The following is a 21,120-nucleotide window of genomic DNA, read 5'->3' on the forward strand; positions in this document are numbered from 1 at the left end:
ACACTACACTCTACACTCTTAACTGCTTACACTGCACTCTACACTCTTTACTGCTTACACTACACACTACACTCTACACTCTTAACTGCTTACACTGCACTCTACACTCTTTACTGCTTACACCACACACTACACTCTTTACTGCTTAAATTACACTCTACACTCTTTACTGCTTACTCTGCACTCTACACTCTTTACTGCTTACACTGCACACTACACTCTTAACTGCTTACACTACACACTACACTCTACACTCTTTACTGCTTACACTACACACTACACTATTTTACTGCTTACACCACACACTACACTCTTTACCGCTTACACTACACACTACACTATTTTACTGCTTACACTGCACTCTACACTCTTTACTGCTTACACTACACACTACACACTCTATTGCTTACACTGCACACTACACTCTTTACGGATTACACTGCACTCGACACTCTTTACTGCTTACACTACACTCTACACTCTTTACTGCTTACACTTTAGTCTACACTCTTTACTGCTTATGCTACACACTACACTATTCACTGCTTACACTACACTCTACACTCTTTACTCATTACACTACACACTACACTCTCTACTGCTTACATTACACTGTACAATCTTTACTTATTACACAACACACTACACTCTCTACTGCCTACACCACACTACACTGTTTACTCATTACATTACACAGTACACTCTTTACTGCTTACACTACACTCTACTGCTTACATTACACACTACACTCTTACTGCTTACACTACATTCTACTGCTTACATTACACTCTACACTCTTTACTGCTTACACTACACTCTACTGCTTACATTACACACTACACTCTTACTGCTTACACTACATTCTACTGCTTACATTACACTCTACACTCTTTACTGCTTACACTACACTCTACTGCTTACATTACACACTACACTCTTACTGCTTACACTACATTCTACTGCTTACATTACACTCTACACTCTTTACTGCTTACACTACACTCTACACTCTTTACTGCTTACACTGCACTCTACACTATTTAATGCTTACACTACACACTACACTCTTTACTGCTTACACTACACACTTTACTGCTTACACTGCACTCTACACACTTTACTGCTTACACTATACACTACACTCTTTACTGCTTTCACTAAACTCTACACTCTTTACCGCTTACATTACACTCTACACTCTTTACATATTACACAACACTACACTCTCTCCTGCTTACACCACACTACACTATTTATTAAGTACACTACACAGTACACTCTTTACTGCTTACATTACACTTACACTCTACACTATTACTGCTTACACCACACTACACATTTTACTCATTACACTACACACTACACTCTTTACTGCTTACACTACACTCTACACTCTTTACTGCTTACACTACACTCTACACTATTTACTGCTTACACTGCACTATACACTCTTTACTGCTTACACTATACACTACACTCTTTACTGCTTACACTACACACTACACTCTTTACTACTTACACTACACTCTACACTCTTTACTGCTTACACTACACACTACACTCTTTACTGCTTACACTACACTCTACACACGTTACTGCTTACACTATACACTACAGTCTTTACTGCTTACACTACACTCTACACTCTTTACTGCTTACACTACACTCTACGCTCTTTACTGCTTACATTACACTTTGCACTCTCTACTGCTTACATTACACACTACACTCTTTACTGCTTACACCACACACTACACACTTTACTCATTACACTTCACTCCACACTCTGTGCTGCTTACACTACAATCTACACTCTTTGATGCTTACACTACACTCTACACTCTTTACTGCTTATACTACACACTACACTATTTTACTGCTTACACTGCACTCTACACTCTTTACTGCTTACAGAACACACTACACTCTTTACTGCTTACACTACACACTACAGTCTCTACTGCGTACACCACACTACACTCTTTACTGCTTACATTACACACTACACTCTTACTGCTTACACCGCACACTACACACTTTACTGCTTACACTACACTCTTTACTGCTTACACCACACACTACACACTTTACTGCTTACACTACACTCTACACTCTTTACTGCTTACACTACACTCTACACTCTTAACTGCTTACACCACACACTACACTCTTTTCTGCTTACACTACACTCTACACTCTTAACTGCTTACACCACACACTACACTCTTTACTGCTTACACTGAATACTTTGCAGGAGCATAGAAAATCATTAACTGTTTGTATAGAATGAATGAGAAATGGCTTCTGTAATGTACACAAGTGATTAGATAATACCCAGTTCAACAAATATTTTTTAGGAAATTCAATGCTAGTCTGAAACATGCTCTAAAGTAACAGAGAGAAAACTGTAATTAACTACGGTCCATTCTAATCTACAGCCAAGTGAGTGAGTAAATGTGTGACGCTGTGGTGGTGAGGGCCACTCCCTCATTCTGAGTGATAAACCCCCAGCAGGATAACTCTTGTAGGTTCATCCTGTTTCTGAGCTCCAAGCTGGTCACCATGCGTGAGATTGTTCACCTGCAGATCGGACAGTGCGGGAATCAGATCGGATCAAAGGTAACAGAGATCAGACTGTAATTATTACCAGAAAGTAATTGTAAATTAATGTTCTAATACCATTTATCAGAGAGTTAAGACAAATTTAAGATAAATGTGGTAAAATATCAAGTGTGCATTTGAAACAAAAAACATCCTGCTTTCTTTTGGAACTCTTTTATTGGAACTTGGAAAGTTTTGTTCTATTGAAGATGGTAAGAGAGTTTGAATAAAAAGCTTTTTGGAACACAAAGAGGAACAGTTCAAATAAAAAGGCTACTTAAGCATTGCTATTGAAGTTCTGTTGCATTTTTAGGGTAAAACAACAGTTCCAACAAAAAGGAACTTTTATTAAACACGGCTCCCTTTGAAAAATGGACAGCATGGTTATGTTTTAGGTGAACTTTTTATATTGGTTGTAATGCTCCTGTTAGATGCCACTATTTAGCATAAGATTTTATGTTTGAGATTTTATTAAGATACATTTAAAGTCAACATACCAATGGAATCTTCTTAATTATTCAGCTTATGCACCTTACTCTTTTAAAATATCTGTCTCCTACAGTCTTTGGAAAGTCTTGAACAACATATCTTCACCTTTCAGAGTGCTAAATATATTGGTGATGTTCATTTTCATATATATTAACACACAAGTTACCACAATATGCAAAACTTACAAAAGCATAAGTGAGTTTATGTCAATTTATTGGACAATAACAAGATTATTGCCTCAGTGTAGAATTTCTACTACAGTAGTTAAGAGGAAACAGAGTGCTCTATTAAAAAGCTCATATTAACAAGGCTGTTGTAATTCTGCAGAAATGTTAAAGATTAAATGTGGGTTTAAATAAAGTCTGGTTCAGGCACACTCATGCATGTATTAATGTAGCCAAAACAATAAAAAAATATATAAATAAATAAACTATAATGTTTATAAATATGTCCAGTACTGAAACGTGCTGGAGAGTGACAGGGTGTTTCCCTTTGTTCCACTCCACTGAAAGATAAAGTGTGAGGAAGAGCAGAGTCGGGGTGGGGTGCCTTTATCATGCTGAAGAGTTGCGTGGGTCGTGCGGATGGAGCACGGATCCATAAAAAGACAAATTGCTTTATAAAGATTTTCACAAAAACACAGTTAGTCTCCATAGAAACTGACCAGCAGGTTGTAGGTATGGAGTCACAACCTATAATTTCCTAAGTGTATTAAATCTTTTCTCCATTTTTGCAGTTCTGGGAGGTGATCAGTGATGAGCATGGCATCAGTGCAGTTGGAGCGTATGAAGGAGACATGGACCTACAGCTGGAAAGGGTCAACGTCTACTTTAACGAAGCCCATGGTAAGAAGGTTCAGCTTTTTAGATTTAGAGTTTAGTGTCTCTGTAGCAATGCCATTTGAAAATCCTAAACACTTACTTTAATCTTTATGTGATCAGTAGAAAGAGGCTGCTGTATATGAGAGTGGTGCCCCTCTTAGTTTAGGGGCGACTGGGAATGATTGTAAAATGGGGAGACTTGTTACACCACCAATTCCATCAATCAGGGAAAAAATCCAAGTCAAATGATGATTTCAGTGTTTAGCCACTTCCTCCATGATTATATTTTGTATAGTACCAACTTTATTGCAGATGAAATTATACTTTAGTTGAAGTTCTCTTGTAACATGTGATGCATTTCCCTTGCAAATTTCAAACCCCTATGCTAATAAAGTTATCAGAACAATGGCCCACAGGGGTTGGGGATTGTAGCACAGTTTTACAACCATTCACATACAAACACAACTAGGAATACTCTGTTTATAATAATTATACAGAATACCAAGGCACTGGAAAATAAAGACTGATGGAGTCATGCCTGCTAATGTTTTGATGAAAAACATTAGCATCAAAACATCAAAAGTATTGATGAGGTCACTAAAAAAGAAAGCGAGTCAGATCCATTGAGAAGGCAATTGAGAAGGCACTGCCATGTAATAATTTGGAGACTCTGAAGACAACATTTTTTGGGTTGTCTGCTTGGAGCCATTTGGCAACTTAAAGATAAAGGAAGTTGGGGAAAATACCAAGGTGCCCCCAAGCCTGGACTATCAATGTTTTGTTATGTTAAGAAACAGAAAGGGATTGTTCTTTATGATTCTTTAGTTAATTAATTACAGCTTAATTATATCACCTGTGGAGTCTAATTGTTACAATCCTTATCCTAGTAGGATACGTAGGTTCTAACAAATAACCCCATATTTAACATCAACTCCAATATCAATATATATGATAGGTCTGACTTGGTTCCACAAAAACATCTTATTTCTACATATTTCTACATAATGTACATTTCCCGATCGCACCCTATACTGCAATCGAATAGTATAGACACCTGTGGCAATTTCAGTATTTATTTGCATTATGTAATGTAAATGTTTCACTATTTAGGGGGGAAGTATGTCCCCCGAGCCCTGCTGGTGGACCTGGAACCAGGAACTATGGATAGTGTGAGAGGAAGTCGAATAGGACAGCTCTTCAGACCTGATAACTTCATCCACGGTGAGATTCAGCAGCCAGATGACCTGCAATAGTAGAGTTCTCAGATTGCATCCACATACTGCTTTCACACACAGCCATACAAAAAGCTTTTTGTTAGTGTGAATCTGATGTTTTTTTTTTTACTGCATTCCTTAACAGGGAACTCTGGAGCTGGGAATAACTGGGCCAAAGGTCACTACACAGAGGGTGCAGAGCTGGTGGAGCAGGTGGTGGATCGTGTCCGTAATGAAGCTGAGAGCTGCGACTGTTTGCAGGGCTTCCAGTTTGTTCATTCTCTGGGTGGAGGCACTGGTTCGGGCATGGGCACACTGATTATCAACAAGATCAGAGAGGAGTATCCCGACCGGATTATGAACAGCTTTAGCATTATGCCCTCGCCTAAGGTCTCAGACACGGTCGTAGAGCCGTATAATGCCACGCTGTCCATCCACCAACTGATAGAGAACACAGACGAGACGTACTGCATCGATAACGAAGCACTATATGATATATGCTTTCGAACGCTAAAGCTCACCACGCCAACCTACGGAGATCTCAACCACCTCGTGTCCCTGACCATGAGTGGGGTCACCACCTCCCTACGCTTTCCAGGTCAACTCAATGCCGACCTTCGCAAGCTGGCTGTCAACATGGTGCCATTTCCTCGTCTTCATTTCTTCATGCCTGGCTTCGCTCCTCTGACGGCTCGAGGCAGTCAACAGTACCGGGCACTTACTGTTCCTGAACTCACCCAGCAGATGTTTGATGCTCGGAACATGATGACGGCATGTGACCCCCGCCGTGGGCGCTACCTAACTGTGGCGGGGATTTTCCGTGGACGGATGTCCACCAAAGAGGTCGATGAGCAAATGCTTGCCATTCAGCAAAAGAACAGCAACTACTTTGTGGACTGGATTCCACACAATGTCAAAGTTGCTGTCTGTGACATCCCGCCACGGGGCCTGAAAATGGCTTCCACCTTTATTGGAAACAACACAGCCATCCAGGAGATTTTCCGGAGAGTCGGGGAGCAGTTTGCCATGATGTTCCGCCGCAAGGCTTTCCTGCACTGGTACACGGGAGAAGGCATGGATGAGATGGAGTTCACAGAAGCTGAGAACAACCTCAACGACCTGGTGTCCGAGTACCAGCAGTACCAGGATGCCACAGCCCATCAGGAGTGGGAGGCCGAGGAGGAGCTGGCGGAAGTGGAGGGGCCCTCGTCAACAGTGACAAGAACCAGAGTAGAGATAACTGAAAAAGTGACAGAGACCACAGAGATGGCAGAGTGAAGTGTGCTCATAAGTGCTGAGCAAATTTGAATGGAATTATTATGTTATCGTTTTATTATTATTTCTAGTTCGTACAAAGATACTTTTACTCCATGGTGCAGACAAACTTTGTACGGTAGAGGGTTTTTAACTCTTATATTTTTAAAGTGTGCCTGCATGCTTAAACTCTTTTCACTTCTGCTTTCTTAGATTAATGAAAACAGTTCTAAAATTTGAGCACAAAGTTCACTGTAAATACTAAAATAAAAGTACTACTTAAAATCCATCTCATTTCTAATAATTCTGCTGAGGACTGAAAACATCTTAAAAACACTGGGCATGCTAACCCCTCTAAGAAAAACTGTTAAGACTTAAGAATGCCCTGAAACTGGCACGTCACCCTCGCCACACTTGCCTGGCCTGACAGGACATGATTAAACTTACTCAGCTCTGCAAAAACTGATAAGCAGCCAGGGCACGAGTTCCCTCCACCGCAGTCCTAATGTAGCTACATTACATTTTATCTTGCACACACACATCTTCATTACTACAGTTGAACAAAACTGCAAATAGTGCCTTGCAAAAGTTTTAACCTCATTAAAAGTAATCATCTACTTTCTATTATGTTGCTCTTAATCCACCTCAAAATTTATAATCAGCAGATTTTTACAGAGTATCTAAAAAGTAAGTACACCCCTCACATTTTTGTAAATATTTCATTATATCTTTTCATGGGACAACACTGAAGATATGACACTTTGATACAAAATAAAGTAGTCATTATAAAAGCGTGACTTTGCTGTGCCCTAAAATAACTCAACACAGCCATTATCATCTAAACCACTGGCAACAAAAGTGAGTAAACCCCTAAATAAAAATGGCTATATTGTGCTCAAAGTGTCAATATTTTTGTGGCCGCCATTATTTTCCACCTCTGACTTTGCTCTCTTTGGCCTTTGAGTTCACTACATTTTCACAAATAGCCACTTGAATCCTCCTCCACTCCTCCATGACAGAAGATCTGGTCAATGTAACTTTACTCTTCTCCACCTTCCGTTGGAGGATGCCCCACAGATGCATAATAAAGTATAGGTCTGGAGACATGCTTGGCCAGTCCTTCACCTTTACCATTAGCTTCCTCTACAATGCAGTGGTCATCTTGGATGTGTGTTTGGGATCGCTGCTGTGTTGAAAAACTGCTACATGGCCCAGTTCTGGAAGTAAGGGATCATGCTCTGCTTTAAAATGTCACACTACATGTTGAAATTCAGCTCCATGTTTGATTGTATGCAAGTGAGATTGGTTTTTCATAAGCTTGTTGGACCACAGGACATGGTACCAGTAATCCACGCCTTTGGAATTGTCTTTAGTTTGTGCATTAGTATCAGAAGTAGCTTCCTTCTAAGACAGTGCCATGCTGACAGTTAATGTAATGTGTGGTCCATAGTCTGAGCACTGCAAGCTGACCTCCCCCTCCTTCAAGCTCTGTAACAATGATGGAAGTACTCATGCATCTGTTTTTTAAAGCCAGCCTCTGGATATTTCACAGAACACTTTAATTCAGCTTACATGGTCAACCCTGGGGAGGCCTGTTCAAGGTAGAACCAATCCTGGAAAGCTGCTGTATGACCTTGGCCATCCTGCTGTAGAGTATTAATGATGGGTATTAACAATCTTCTTGTAGCCTAGGCTGTCTTTGTTGAGAGTAACAATTTTGTTTCTCACATCCTCACCTAACTTTCTTGCTATGAAAGTATTAGAGATTTTTACCCAAAACACCAATTTTAACAGCAAGTCACATCACCTCCAGAAAAAATGGCTAATTGGGCACCATTTGGCCAGTTTCACTTAGGAGTACAGCAAGGAGTACAGGGCACAGCAAATTTAGTTATACAAGCTGTATAACAATTTGTACACTGCGAGTTTTGTCCTGAGAAAAGATTAAAATATTTACTTTTATTTATAAAAAGATGTTTACCTACTTTTGTGAGGTCATATGTATTCATGCTAACTTTTATCCTTGTCTTTTTTTTTATCTTGCATATCTACTATCTGTGCCCAACACATTTACATTACATATTATCAATGACTTTGGGTTGCATGTTATGTATGAAAGGTGCTATTCTAATAAACTGCCCTTGTGATTGCAATCATTGTTCTAATGATGTGTGTGCCAAATTTTAGCTTTTGTCAGACTTAAAGTTTCTGTCCTATAAAATGATAGAGTTATTCCATTAAATGTGGAGAAGCAGAGACGCAAATTACTATTCTAAGCGTTTGCATTGTAGCCACAAACTACACCATCCATTATTAATAATACTTTAATATTAAAATTCATATTTAATTATTAATACACTGCAGTTTTTTTTTTTTTTTTTTACTACAAACCTTTCAGCATCCAGCAAGGGGAGGATGACCGTCCAGCTCAATTAAGCAAGGCACCGTAACAATATTCCAAAACAAGCACATAAGAACTGTTGCTCCCATTTTGGTGCAATTGTTTTGCTGAAAAGGGACAATAGGTCCTGTTCACAGATACACAGATCAGATTTTAATCAGTAACTACTCAGATTATCCTGAGTTAGAAAAAAAGACATATGAGCAAGTTGGAGGTTCGTCATAATTTATTATCAAAAGGAAAACTGAAGTAAATTCATCTGAGGGGGTTCTATGTGGTGCAGTTGAAACCATCTGATCAGTCACAAGACCATGACTATCTTCTGAAACAGCACCTGCAAAGAAAACAAGAATGAAAAAATTACTTTGGATGCAATTAGTACGAGGATGTAATCTAATTAGGACTTTAATATAAAGTGCTACAATTCTTACAGCTGTATGTTTGTTCTTATAGATAAAACTTGATAAAATGTAAGTGAAGTAAGATACTGGGTTACTCATAGGTCTTATAAAGTAATTGCACCGGAATACATTTTTTATATTTACATAGCTGAAAATCTGAATCTGTACCAGCCCTTCTTAATATGCTTAAACATCAGATGCAAATTTCTATCTAAATTTAGATAGAAAGTTCACTTAAAAATCCAAATAAAAGAAAACCTGGATCTTGGCAATTCTTACTGTTTTCCAAACCAAATTAGTGGCATGGGTTGAATAGATGGATGGATCTATGCTCGTTAGATTAGAAGGTCCTGGTGTTTGATAGATGGATGCTGCTGTGCTGGTTAGAATAGTAGACTCTGGGGTTTAATAACAGCTGAATGGGGTTGTGCTGGTAAGATTAGTAGGTTCCGGTTTTTAATAACGGATGGTGCTGATTAGATTGGGAAGGGTTTTAGTTTAATAGTCCTGACTGAGTTTAGAATAACTTAATCCAGCTGCCTCCTTCAGTTACTGGCAGACACTTTCAATAAGCAGTTCACCATTTGCCCTTAAATGAACAGCAGGGCAAGGGCTAACCATTAGATTTAAGGTCAATGGGTTGTTTCAACAAGAAGTTGAATTTCGCAGTGATGAGATGGTCTGCTAAACAGTCTGTAAGCGCGTGCACGTAGCATGATAAAAAGTATTTTTAAAAGGTGCACTGTGGTAGACTCCTTTTAGAGTCAATGAATCTGGTGATTTTAATGAGGATGGCTGAGTTGCGCTCTTTCAGCATGCCAGCTCTCTTTAGATCTGTCTCACCACTGAATGAACAGATAAAGACAGTCATTCAGATATTTATCTACATGTTCGCAGCAGCTCAGTGCCATTAGCAGCAATCTGGCTGCTCAGGTATGCAAAAAAGGCAGTCAAAGGCAGACCGTCCCGGACAGAACAGACACCCTGCTGGGTTTATTTTTTAGAATGAATAACGTTGCTTTGCAGGAATATTAGTAGAAACACACCAAAAATAGTTATAGTTTAAATATAAATCAACAAAATCTGATAAACACTTACATTTTTACGCGGTTTTCACTTTATTAACTCGAACGCTGGATTCTGCATTTTTCACAGCCTCTACTCTGAACTGCGGCTTCAGAGCCGCCCGGACCACCCGGGCGCAGACAGCGGAGTACCTGATGTAGCTGAAGGGAAAGAAAAGCGGATATTCACAAACACGGAGGAGAAACATATGCGTCTCTCAGGGTCACTCAGACAGCTAGCATTGAGGCTAAAGCTAACAGACCAGCGTATTTTTCACAACACCAACACACACACACTTTAATAACCATCACGAGATCCGCACAGCTCAGCTACTAAACCCCGCCGGTACCTGAGTCCAGCCTGCCTCCAGTACGCGACCATCTTTACTCTGCTTCTGCTGCGGATCCGCGGAGAGAGGAACCTTAACTCAACGACAACCAAGGACGAACTGCAGGCCTGCTACCAGAGGAAATAGCGTCTCCACATCCGGTCCCTCCTTATTGGTTCATCTTCGCGTCAGTCATCTGTTTACTGAACAATAAGCAGCCCTGCCTGGAGCCAGATCACCTTTAAAACGCATATATATATATATTACATTTAATTTACGGATTATTTTATTAAGTAAGTAACAACTATCCTTAGCAGTTATTATAATCCTAAAACACAAGATCTAGTATTATTTTCGTCCGGACCTTTCTGCCCCTCCAGAGCAGCAGGCGGCAGTGTGTGTGTGTGTGTGTGTGTGTGTGTGTGTGTGTGTGTGTGTGTGTGTAGTTAATGCGGCCGCAGTGCTAGAGCTGGTTCTTGTTCATTTTGTAAACAGATCGTTATTATAAAGCGGACTCAATCTAGGATCAGCGGAGATGGATGAGGAGTATTACAGCGGTTCGGGAGAGTGGGACGGAAACGTGGTGGGAAACTGTGCCAGGCTGAATTTACCTTAAATAACAGTGCAGCAGCAGTTCAAGTCTGATCAACAATAAGTTTTTTCTTTAAATGCAGCGTTTTGCTGTTTACATTTACCTAGCGATCATTTATAAAGCGTTTATTTTAGAAAATTACTCACAGTACAGGACATTACAGCCTCTAAAATTTCTAAGTGTGTGTTCTGTGTGTTGGTTAATAAGGACGGATATGTAATGGATGCAGAAGCAAATGGGAAGATCCAGGAGGACTGCCTCCAGAAGTTCTCCAGCAGAGACTATATCATGGAGCCTACAGTCTTTAACACATTAAAAACGTAAGTACTTTAGAAACGTGTTCTGTTTAATCACCCAGAGCCCATATATACACTGCCAGGTCATAAAGTCTTGGATTTAAGTAAGTGAGTAAATGATGTGGGGTTGATGCTGCAGTTGGTCAGGTCAAGGTTCAGCAACAGTATGTTGACTACCTAAATATATATCAAATCAAATCAAATTTATTTCTATAGCGCTTTTTACAACTGGTGTTGGCACAAAGCAGCTTTACAGAAACATGATTACAGGACAAAGAATCAGGCAAAACATTAAACATAGAAAATACATAATACAGAACCCCCAGTGAGCGCGGAGGCAAGGAAAAACTCCCTCAGAGCTGCAGGAGGAGGAATAAACCTTGGGAGGACCAAGACTCACATTAAAGGGGAGACCATCCTACCACTGGTCAAATGGCTTTTAAATTAATTTTAAAAAGTCTTTCATACATCCACATAGGTCTTATATATTCAGGTGTATAGCAGCTCCACTAATGGCTTATAGAGTAAGATGGATGATGAGCAGCTGATCTGTGGTGGTGGATGGAGAAGAGCTGACTTCAGTAACTTCCAGTCTGGCCAGACAGAGGACATGAGAGCCTGAGGGTCCAACATCCCTCGGTATCGGGTCAGACAGGTGGGCAGTCAGTAACTCGGAGGAAGGCAGAGAGATGGAATTAGTTTTGACTGAATTTATGTAAAACAGAGAATATAAAACATTATCAGAGTGTGGCTAATGACTCCGGCAGAACTGAATAAAACAGCCTAACTAAAGGCAGAGAGCCAGAAGGTAACATAGACATGGAGGCTCCCTGAAACACTGGCATCCACCCACTCCACCGTCCACAAACCTGAGTGACCGTGTGCAGTGGGAGAACAGCAGCACCAGCATCTCAGTTTACCACAATTCCCTCTGTCCATGAACCCCTGAATCTGCAGCCTTATCTAAAGGGAAAAACATTAATTACCAAAAGCTAAACTAAACAAGTAAGTTTTCAGTCTAGACTTAAAGATTGAGACTGTGTCTGAGTCCCGAACATATTCGGGGAGATTATTCCAGAGTTGAGGCGCTTTATAAGAGAAAGCTCTTCCTCCTGCAGAGCTCCTCTGAATTTTAGGAACTACTAATAAACCAGCACCCTGAGATCTAAGTAATCGCGGTGGTTCATAACAGGAGATGAGGTCTCGTAAATACTCAGGAGCGAGCCCGTGTAGGGCTTTATACGTTAACAGGAGAATTTTATAGTCTATGCGGACTTTGACTGGAAGCCAATGCAGTGCTGACAGGACTGGACTAATATGCTCAAATTTTCTAGTTTTAGTAAGGACCCTGGCTGCAGCATTTTGAACTAGCTGAAGTTTATTTAATTTACTGCCAGAACATCCAGACAGTAGCGCATTACAGTAATCTAGCCTTGAGGTAATGAAGGCATGGACTAATTTTTCTGCGTCACGCAGTGATAGGGTGTTTCTTAGCTTGGCGATGTTACGTAGGTGTAGAAAAGCTGTTCTAGTAACATTAGATATGTGTTTATCGAATGCTAGATCTGAATCTATAATAACTCCAAGGTTTTTAGCTGCTGAACCAGGTGTGACTGAGAAGTCAGACAGATTTAGCATTAAGTCTGATAATTTATTTCTAGCAGCTTTGGGGCCTAATAGGAGAACTATACTGAATATAGACCAGGTTATTCCATCAATTTTTTTTTTCTTCCCTGATGGCACAGGTATATTTTAAGATGACATGACAGGATTCATTGGGCTGAAATTGTAAAAGAGTGGTTTAGGGAGCATGGCGGTCCAACAAAATGTTAGAGTGTGTGACTTTTTTTTCTGGCCAGGCAGTGTAAATATATATGTTTGTGAATATGCACGAGAATCTAATTCCACTGTGTTTTCACAGGTATTTTCAGGCAGGTGGTTCACCTGAACATGTCATCCAGCTCCTGTCAGAGAATTACTCTGCTGTGGCACAGACTGTCAACCTGCTGGCTGAGTGGCTCATTCAGATGGGTTTGTACTGCTTTAACACTGTTGTAGGCTAAAGGGGAATTTAGAATGGGTCACAAAGACATCTGAACCGGTAAACAATCTCCTTCTGAAACTTATTACATTAGTTGTAATATGACCTTTTGTCTAAAATATGTTTTTATACTTTTAAAGATCAATTAATATTGGGGTGATAATGCAGTACATTTTATATCATTATATAGTCTTTAAGCAAATATTATTCGTACAATTGTACCATTATTTAATTACATGTACTCTTTAGAATTTACTTATATTTTGTCTGAAGGCTGCATCCTTATCACATAGTCATAGTCCTGTAGGTATACAGGATGATAATGTACATTACTGTTTTGGCCCACATAGTGTTTTATGGTACAGCATGTATCATTCTTATCTTAAAATATCAGCATTAGATTCATGTCTTTGCTCCACTGTCTTTTGCCACTACAAAATGCTGTAACATTATTAGCGCCTCAGTCCACATCCTTCTTTCACTTCACAGATGCTGCTTTATAGCTGTCCATGTCCATAGCAATGCAGTGGTGTGAAGTAAATGCCCAATTGTATGGGGAACCCAGGAAAAAAAAAAAACATTATTGTGTTTTTCATAGGTGTTTAACTATTTTATTTTGTTTTGTTTTTTGATTCTTGTCTTAGTATATATATTTTTTATTTGCTTATTTTTAATAATACCGTTATTATTATTATTATTATTATTATTATTATTATTATTATTATTATTATGTAGATTTTGGTTAGTTTCAGCTTCATTGTGTTTTTTTTTTGTTTGTTTGTTTTTTATCAGTTTTAAATTGTTTTTGACTTTTGTTTCTTATGCTGTTTTTATTTTACCTTCTTATGTTTTGTTCTCCTTTATTTGAATTAATTTTTTTTATCATTAGCTTTTTAAAGTTTATTAGCTGCTTAATATTTATCACCTGTTTTTAACTGTTTTCATTTGCATTTTTTAAAATCCCTGTAATTGCTTGGCTGCATTGATAGTGAGGGTCACCCTCAGTACACTTCAGAGTGAAAATGAATGTAGATTGATTATGTGTTTGTGTAGGTGTAGAACCAGCCCAGGTGCAGGAAAGAGTCGAAAATCATCTGAAGAGCCTACTGATTAAACACTTTGACCCTCAGAAAGCTGACTCTATCTTCACTGTGGAAGGAGAGGTGAAATTCACTCTTTTTATTTTACACTTTTTACAGCTGTACATTTTGTTTTTCATTCATACAATATGTAAATGTTCTTTTGGCTGTTGTTTTTGTGTAGTCTCTCTCCAAAAGTAAGTAATTATTGTATTGGTGGTAGTACTAATAAATTACTATTTTATTCAATTACCCAACCCACTCATTAGGACTCCCCCTATCACTAGTAATGCCCCAACACACCGGGAGGGTGAACACATGCTTCCTCCGATACATGTGAAGTCAGCCACCGCCTCTTTTCGAGCTGCTACTGATGCAGCATTACCGAGCAGCATCACAGCGCACTTGGAGGAAAGCGCAGCGGCTCGGTTCTGGTACATCAGCTCACAGACGCCCTGTGCTGCGGACATCACCCTTTAGTGATGTGGGGAGAGAGCGCCATCTACCCACCCTCTGAGCGTCGGCAGCTTGATGGCAAAGCTGCATGAGCGGGGGTTCGAACCTGCAACCTCCCGCTCATAGTGCTTTAGACCGCTGGACTACTTGGCGCCCCTCACTATTATATCTTAATAAGTTTAACGGTTATTAAAATAATTTATAAAAATATGCATTTAGAATTTGACAGTAGGGTTTCAAGCCTGCAAGTGATGTCTGTGCTTTAAATTAAAATTAAACAGTATTTTTTATGTTTTTTCAGACACCAGCATGGCTGGAGCAGATGATCGCTCACACTACATGGAGAGATCTCTTCTACAAACTGGCTGAGGCTCACCCGGACTGTCTGATGCTCAACTTCACAGTCAAGGTAAACATGCAGCACATGTGAATGACGACCCAATCACAACACAGAGAAAGACTGATGCAGTAAATATGGGTGGGGCTTTCAGTCACATCACCGGTGTTCATTTCAGATGGCAGGCTTTATATCTCATTGCCCTCCTCCAATTCAACCCAGCCGGGTAAACACGGTGTGACTGTCTCTGTCTGATCTCTTTCTTCTGTCTGATCTCTTTCTTCTGTCTGATCTTTTTCTTCTGTCTGAACAGCTGATCTCAGATGCAGGGTATCAGGGGGAGATTACCAGCGTCTCTACAGCATGTCAGCAGCTGGAGGTTTTCTCTCGAGTTTTACGTACCTCACTGTCCACGCTGCTGGATGGAGGAGAGCAGAACCTGGAGAAGAACCTTCCTGAGTTTGCCGTGAGTGCAAACACTGTGATGTTTCCCATTTACTTTGTTTTCAGAGTCAGCATTCTAAATTAGAGTGTGTGTATGTGTGTGTTTGTTGAGCAGAAGATGGTGTGTCATGGTGAGCACACATACCTGTTTGCTCAGGCGATGATGTCCATCCTGGCGCAGGAGGAGCAGGGCGGCTCGACCGTGCGCCGCATTGGACAGGAAGTGCAGAAATGTGCCCTTCAGAGGTGACATTCAAAAATCACTCAGACAGCATCAAAAAATATAGTGACCAAACAGTCGAACATCATTTGCGTCAAAAAGCCTTGCAGTGTAACAGTTCCACGGTACTGCATATAGACCATGCTAAAGAGAGTTTTTAAATGTTATTATTATTTGGATATTAGATTACTATTAGCTTTTGGATACATTTAGAATGTAACTTCTGCACCACTTAAGGTGGAGCAGACAAATGGAATTAGGTGATTTATTGTTGTGTGTAGGAAATCATTATAAAAGCAGATTTTTTTTCTTCTAATTTTTTCTATATTTCCCTTTTAAACTCATGAAGGTCATTAACTTTTATGTGTTGATGTTTACAGTGGGCACGATGCCAGCCAAATCACGTTAGCACTAGGCACAGCAGCGGTGTACCCAAGGGCATGCCAGGCTCTTGGTGCCATGTTGTCCAAAGGGGCTCTGAACCCGGCCGACATCACCGTCCTCTTTAAGATGTTCAGCAGTATGGATCCTCCTCCTGTAGAACTGGTTAGTCTGCATGAAAATGCCTCTCACTGGCAGGCTACTGTCCCACTCTCAGGAATCTTTCATTCTATAATATTAGACCCAGGTTTCCTACACTGTACCCTAATGTACATGCACAGGATGTTGGAGAGTTGGTTATTTTACTATTAATGTGCTGTATGTCATTGGTCAAATGAGCACACGATTCAGTGGACATTAGGGGTAAAAGTGCCTGTTGGTCACTCTTTATTAAGGAGTCCTTCTGGAATAGCTTTTAATTTAACTGAATACTCTGTGCAATCCATTTCAAATAAAACTGATTAAAATGCAACGTAAGTAACTAACAAACTAATAAAATTTTCTACACGTAAAGTGCAAATTGGACACTTTCTCATCATCAGCAGTATCAGGCATTGATTATTCACTGGAATTCAGAGCTCCTGTTTGAGAAAGATGGTAAATTTGTTATCTTAATATCCATTTTTTAGTATGTGCTGTAAATCATTTAGGTGATAAACTGTTGTTCCAAAGTTCATAAACTAATACTGTTTAAAGGAGCTGTAAAGTTTATCTGTTTTGTATTTTGTAGATTCGTGTTCCCGCCTTCTTGGATCTCTTCATGCAGTCTCTCTTTAAACCTGGTGCCAAAATCAACCAAGACCACAAACACAAGTATATCCACATCCTGGCATACGCAGCCAGCGTGGTGGAGACATGGAAGAAGGTATAACTCTTCATAAACATCATCATTCACATCTTTGATTCCAGTAAGAGTCCAGCTGTAGTTTAAGACTAGAGGAGCAAATTATACCTTATTGCTGTAATTATTTTAAAGCCTTGCCCTTTCTTTAAAAGAGTTTATTTCGGATACTTAAGCCTCATGTGCGGTGCGTGTATGTTTTGTTTAATGTAGAATAAGCGTGTCAGCATCAATAAGGATGAATTGAAGTCCACATCTAAAGCCATAGACACAGTCCACAACCTCTGCTGTAATGAAAACAAAGGAGCTACAGAACTCATAGCAGAACTTGGCACCCTGTACCAATGTATCAGGTACACACACACACACACACACACACACACAGACTGGAGACACAGCAGATATTAAAGAGTGCGCTTTACCTAACATTATGACCATTGTAACATTTACACAGCATGTAAACACAGTTCCCATGACAAACAAATATATTTAAATACACGTCCAGGTTTCCAGTAGTTGCAATGGGAGTGCTGAAGTGGGTGGACTGGACAGTGTCGGAGCCTCGTTACTTCCAGCTGCAGACTGACCACACCCCTATCCACCTGGCCCTGCTGGATGAGGTGAAATCATCGCTCCACTCAACTACACACACACACACACACACACACACACAGAGCGAATAAAGAGCTGTTTCTTTTTCCTCAGATCAGTACGTGTCATCAGCTCCTCCATCCTCAGGTCCTTCAGCTGCTTGTCAAACTATTTGAGACTGAGCACTCTCAGCTCGACGTCATGGAGCAGGTACGCACACCCCCACACAGTTATCTGAACATTTGCATCATACATACACACTGTTACTTATTTACTCTGTGTGTGTGTGTTTGTGTGCACAGCTGGAACTGAAGAAGACGCTGCTGGATCGGATGGTTCACCTGTTGAGCCGAGGGTATGTCCTGCCGGTGGTCAGTTATATTCGGAAGTGTCTGGAGAAACTGAACACGGACATCTCACTCATTAGATACTTTGTGACTGAGGTGAGTCTGACACCCACTGAGACCCAGAGCTCTGTATCTTTGAAAACTGAGACTATAGTAAAATTATTTTAAATCTGGTAAATTCCTCAAAATCTACTTTTATTGGAAGGGCTGGGTGATATATAAAGATATATATATTGTTTATATCAATTATAGACTATCGTGCATTCCAGTTAGCTCCGACAATTCACCTTTCTCTTCTCTGCACTATCACTAGTGATGCCCCAACACACCAGGAGGGTGAAGGCTAACACATGGTTCCTCCGATACATGTAAAGCCACCGCTTCTTTCCGGTATATCAGCTCACAGACGCCCTGTGTTGTGGACATCACCCTAGGAGTGATGTGGGGAGAGAGCGCCATCTACCCACCCAGAGGGAGCAGGGCCAATTTTGCTCTCTCTGAGCGCCGGCAGCTTGATGGTAAAGCTGCATGAGCAGGGGTTCGAACCTGCGACCTCCTGCTCATAGTAGCAGCGCTTTAGACCGCTGGACCACTCGGGGCCCTTCTAGTGAACTATTTAAAACGAGTTAATTTCCAGAGGTGCTTGAAATCCTGGAAAATGCTTGAATTTTAACATTCTGTTTCCAGGCCTGGAAAGTGCTGGGATTTTGGAGACAGTGCTTGAAATTCTAACTGCATTTACTTTACAATAAATAACTATCTGACCAAAAAAAAGTTTGCTTGAAGAAAACATTGGGAGCGTAAAATAAAAAAAGGCTTTGCTCGCGCCTCCACGTATGTGTGAAAAAAACACAATGAGTGAACTGGAGGGCCGTCAGCACTGAGTGACAGTACGTTCAGTGAACGAATCACTGGGCAAGCACCATTCAGTACGTTCACTCAAATGATTCGTTCATTCTAACAAATCGTTTGCGAACAACACAACAATAATAACATGACGGGAGGCTGCGTTAGCTAGCAGCTTGTGTGGGACTGCCAGTCTCTTCATAGTCAATTTGACATACTACAGTAACTGCTCAATCAAATAAATAGGCTAAACATGCGGCAAAGAACATTGGTATTTAAATTGTGTGAAACTGACGCCAATAAATCCCTAATTCCTGCTATTTACTTAGCATAGTTGCTGTGAAGTGTGGAGAATAGCTTTGCGATATATTGATTATCGCTAAATCGCAGTTTTGAGAAAAAACTGGAAAAAACGTAAAGTGTTTGAATTTTACCTTGTAAAAGGTGTATGAAACCTGATTATAATCAACGCAACTTTACTAGCCTTTACAATGGGGGCTTTGTAGTGCAGGAAACTCACAGACCAGGCTATAAATATCCTAAAAAAGATACTGTGTGGCACACACAGGAAAGGTATGGAGCTCATTCAGATGGCATGCTCTATGCTCATGCAGGTATGAGAATAGACCTGATCCCGTTTCAGCCCAGAATTAAACAAAATGAAAAAATAAAACTCAGACTACACCTATTTACTTATTTACCTTTTTTTAAGCACCTCAGATGCATTTGTCCCAAAAGTACTTTTTATGTGTCTCTTGTTTTTAGGCTACTTGAAGTGGGAAAAAAAATGGTTTAAAGAATCTGATGTTTATACCCTACTAAAAATCCAAGAGCTAGTTAAGAAGCATGCCACCAGCATAGGGTTGTTCTTAATATCCAGCTTTAGCAGGGTAATTAATTAGTGTAATTTGAATTGTCTTTCAGTTGTTGATTCAAGATGCTGCTAAAACTACAAGGTATATCACCATTCAGCTATAAAATATCGCCCAGCCCTAACGTTTGGTATTCTGTAGGTGAGAAGGTAAACATTATGTTTCTCAGGTTCTGGACGTGATTGCTCCGCCATACACTTCTGACTTTGTCCAGCTGTTCCTACCAATCCTTGAGAATGACAGCATTGCAGGAACCATCCGTACTGAAGGAGAACATGATCCTGTGGCTGAATTCATTGGTAATTTATTTGAAATATATATAATTCAATTTTTACTATTTTAAAAATATACAAATATTTTAGAACTTTATTCTACTTGTGTTAATCAGATTAATCACAATAGAATTATGTGATTAATCCAATTTCTGCTTAAAATTAAGCTTTGAAGCTTTTAAATCCTGTTGATTTCTTATATTTTGGAAAGGAGACAAAAATAATAATTTGGTTTGTTTTGTCTGGCAGACTAGAGCCTTTTTATTTAATTTTCAATATCTCAGGATAGCTTAGATGCTTTTACAATTATTCTTTTAATGTGCTAGGTATGTACATTTATGAGAGTGAGAGTGAGAGAGAGATTTATTCCTCTTATGACAGAAATGTCAAATTATTTACATAAAATTCTCTCTTCTACAACAACTGTTTTTTTTTTGCATCTGAAGATTGGAAATGTTTGATATTTGATATTGCAGTGCTGGACCCAGATGCTGTTAGACATTTGATATGGGTTGATAGTAAATTATTAATAATGAGTTAATCTGGGTGAAATAGATTTATGGAAAATGCTGTTCTGTGCAGCTTTTTGGTTTATTGCCCATTCTTACTTTTACCCCCTCACTGTATTTCAGCACACTGCAAGTCCAACTTCATCATGATGAACTGAGCCTGCCAGCAAGAAGCAGAACCAGTAAATCCAGAACTCAGACTGTATGTGGCTGGAGTTCTGCACCTGGATATCTCCTTCTGTTTCACCCTCGTCATCTAATTACTGCCTCTGGGAGTATTGATGGGCTTAATGTTTGATTTTGGGTGGATCTTCAGGAGAGATGCTTATCTTTTCTACTACAGATGATTTGATTGAGTTAAATTGTTGTGAAATTATTTTCTTTTTGTATAAAAGTGATCTTTTATTAAAAAAACCCAGTCA

The 21,120-nt window shown here is 39.8% G+C and overlaps 3 protein-coding genes across 4 annotated transcripts; 2 read left to right on the forward strand and 1 right to left on the reverse strand.

The window, feature by feature from the left end:
• Positions 1–2,497: 2,497 nt before the first annotated feature.
• tubb1 (tubulin, beta 1 class VI) lies at positions 2,498–8,532 on the forward strand. The gene is made up of 4 exons (XM_007241539.4): positions 2,498–2,619; positions 3,827–3,935; positions 5,022–5,132; positions 5,271–8,532. Exons 1-4 carry the CDS (start codon positions 2,563–2,565, stop codon positions 6,401–6,403), a joined length of 1,410 nt encoding a protein of 469 aa, XP_007241601.2. The 5' UTR covers positions 2,498–2,562; the 3' UTR covers positions 6,404–8,532.
• A 456-nt stretch (positions 8,533–8,988) lies between these two features.
• On the reverse strand, positions 8,989–10,747 carry atp5f1e (ATP synthase F1 subunit epsilon). The gene is made up of 3 exons (XM_007241538.4): positions 10,596–10,747; positions 10,280–10,407; positions 8,989–9,114 (listed from the first exon to the last, which is right to left on the reverse strand). Exons 1-2 carry the CDS (start codon positions 10,625–10,627, stop codon positions 10,284–10,286), a joined length of 156 nt encoding a protein of 51 aa, XP_007241600.1. The 5' UTR covers positions 10,628–10,747; the 3' UTR covers positions 8,989–9,114; positions 10,280–10,283.
• Positions 10,748–10,989: 242 nt separating this feature from the next.
• On the forward strand, positions 10,990–21,120 carry nelfcd (negative elongation factor complex member C/D). 2 transcript variants are annotated; one of them, XR_002648962.2, is made up of 16 exons: positions 10,990–11,157; positions 11,374–11,486; positions 13,384–13,493; positions 14,557–14,666; positions 15,340–15,447; positions 15,689–15,841; positions 15,935–16,065; positions 16,420–16,585; positions 17,151–17,285; positions 17,475–17,614; positions 17,767–17,881; positions 17,967–18,062; positions 18,155–18,295; positions 19,970–20,001; positions 20,087–20,216; positions 20,822–21,120. XR_002648962.2 is itself a non-coding variant. In XM_022663724.2 (15 exons), exons 1-15 carry the CDS (start codon positions 11,110–11,112, stop codon positions 20,854–20,856), a joined length of 1,731 nt encoding a protein of 576 aa, XP_022519445.1. In that variant the 5' UTR covers positions 10,991–11,109; the 3' UTR covers positions 20,857–21,120. The 2 variants fall into 2 exon arrangements, 1 of the variants encoding a protein (XP_022519445.1); XM_022663724.2 differs by lacking the exon at positions 19,970–20,001 and having other exon boundaries at positions 10,991–11,157.

Source organism: Astyanax mexicanus, chromosome 5 (assembly GCF_023375975.1).
Source record: "Astyanax mexicanus isolate ESR-SI-001 chromosome 5, AstMex3_surface, whole genome shotgun sequence".
NCBI classification, from domain to species: Eukaryota; Metazoa; Chordata; class Actinopteri; order Characiformes; family Acestrorhamphidae; genus Astyanax; species Astyanax mexicanus.

What these genes read in the sequence shown, in the direction of transcription:
- tubb1 (XM_007241539.4), top strand. Translation starts at nt 2,563, where the DNA reads ATGCGTGAGATTGTTCACCTGCAGATCGGACAGTGCGGGAATCAGATC. An exon ending in GGAATCAGATCGGATCAAAG is followed by an intron (nt 2,620 to 3,826) that starts GTAACAGAGATC and finishes CCATTTTTGCAG; the next exon opens with TTCTGGGAGGTGATCAGTGA. An exon ending in ACCTGATAACTTCATCCACG is followed by an intron (nt 5,133 to 5,270) that starts GTGAGATTCAGC and finishes ATTCCTTAACAG; the next exon opens with GGAACTCTGGAGCTGGGAAT.
- atp5f1e (XM_007241538.4), bottom strand. Translation starts at nt 10,627, where the DNA reads ATGGTCGCGTACTGGAGGCAGGCTGGACTCAG. An exon ending in TGGAGGCAGGCTGGACTCAG is followed by an intron (nt 10,408 to 10,595) that starts GTACCGGCGGGG and finishes CTTTCCCTTCAG; the next exon opens with CTACATCAGGTACTCCGCTG.
- nelfcd (XM_022663724.2), top strand. Translation starts at nt 11,110, where the DNA reads ATGGATGAGGAGTATTACAGCGGTTCGGGAGAGTGGGACGGAAACGTG. An exon ending in GTCTTTAACACATTAAAAAC is followed by an intron (nt 11,487 to 13,383) that starts GTAAGTACTTTA and finishes GTGTTTTCACAG; the next exon opens with GTATTTTCAGGCAGGTGGTT. An exon ending in TGCTCAACTTCACAGTCAAG is followed by an intron (nt 15,448 to 15,688) that starts GTAAACATGCAG and finishes CTGTCTGAACAG; the next exon opens with CTGATCTCAGATGCAGGGTA.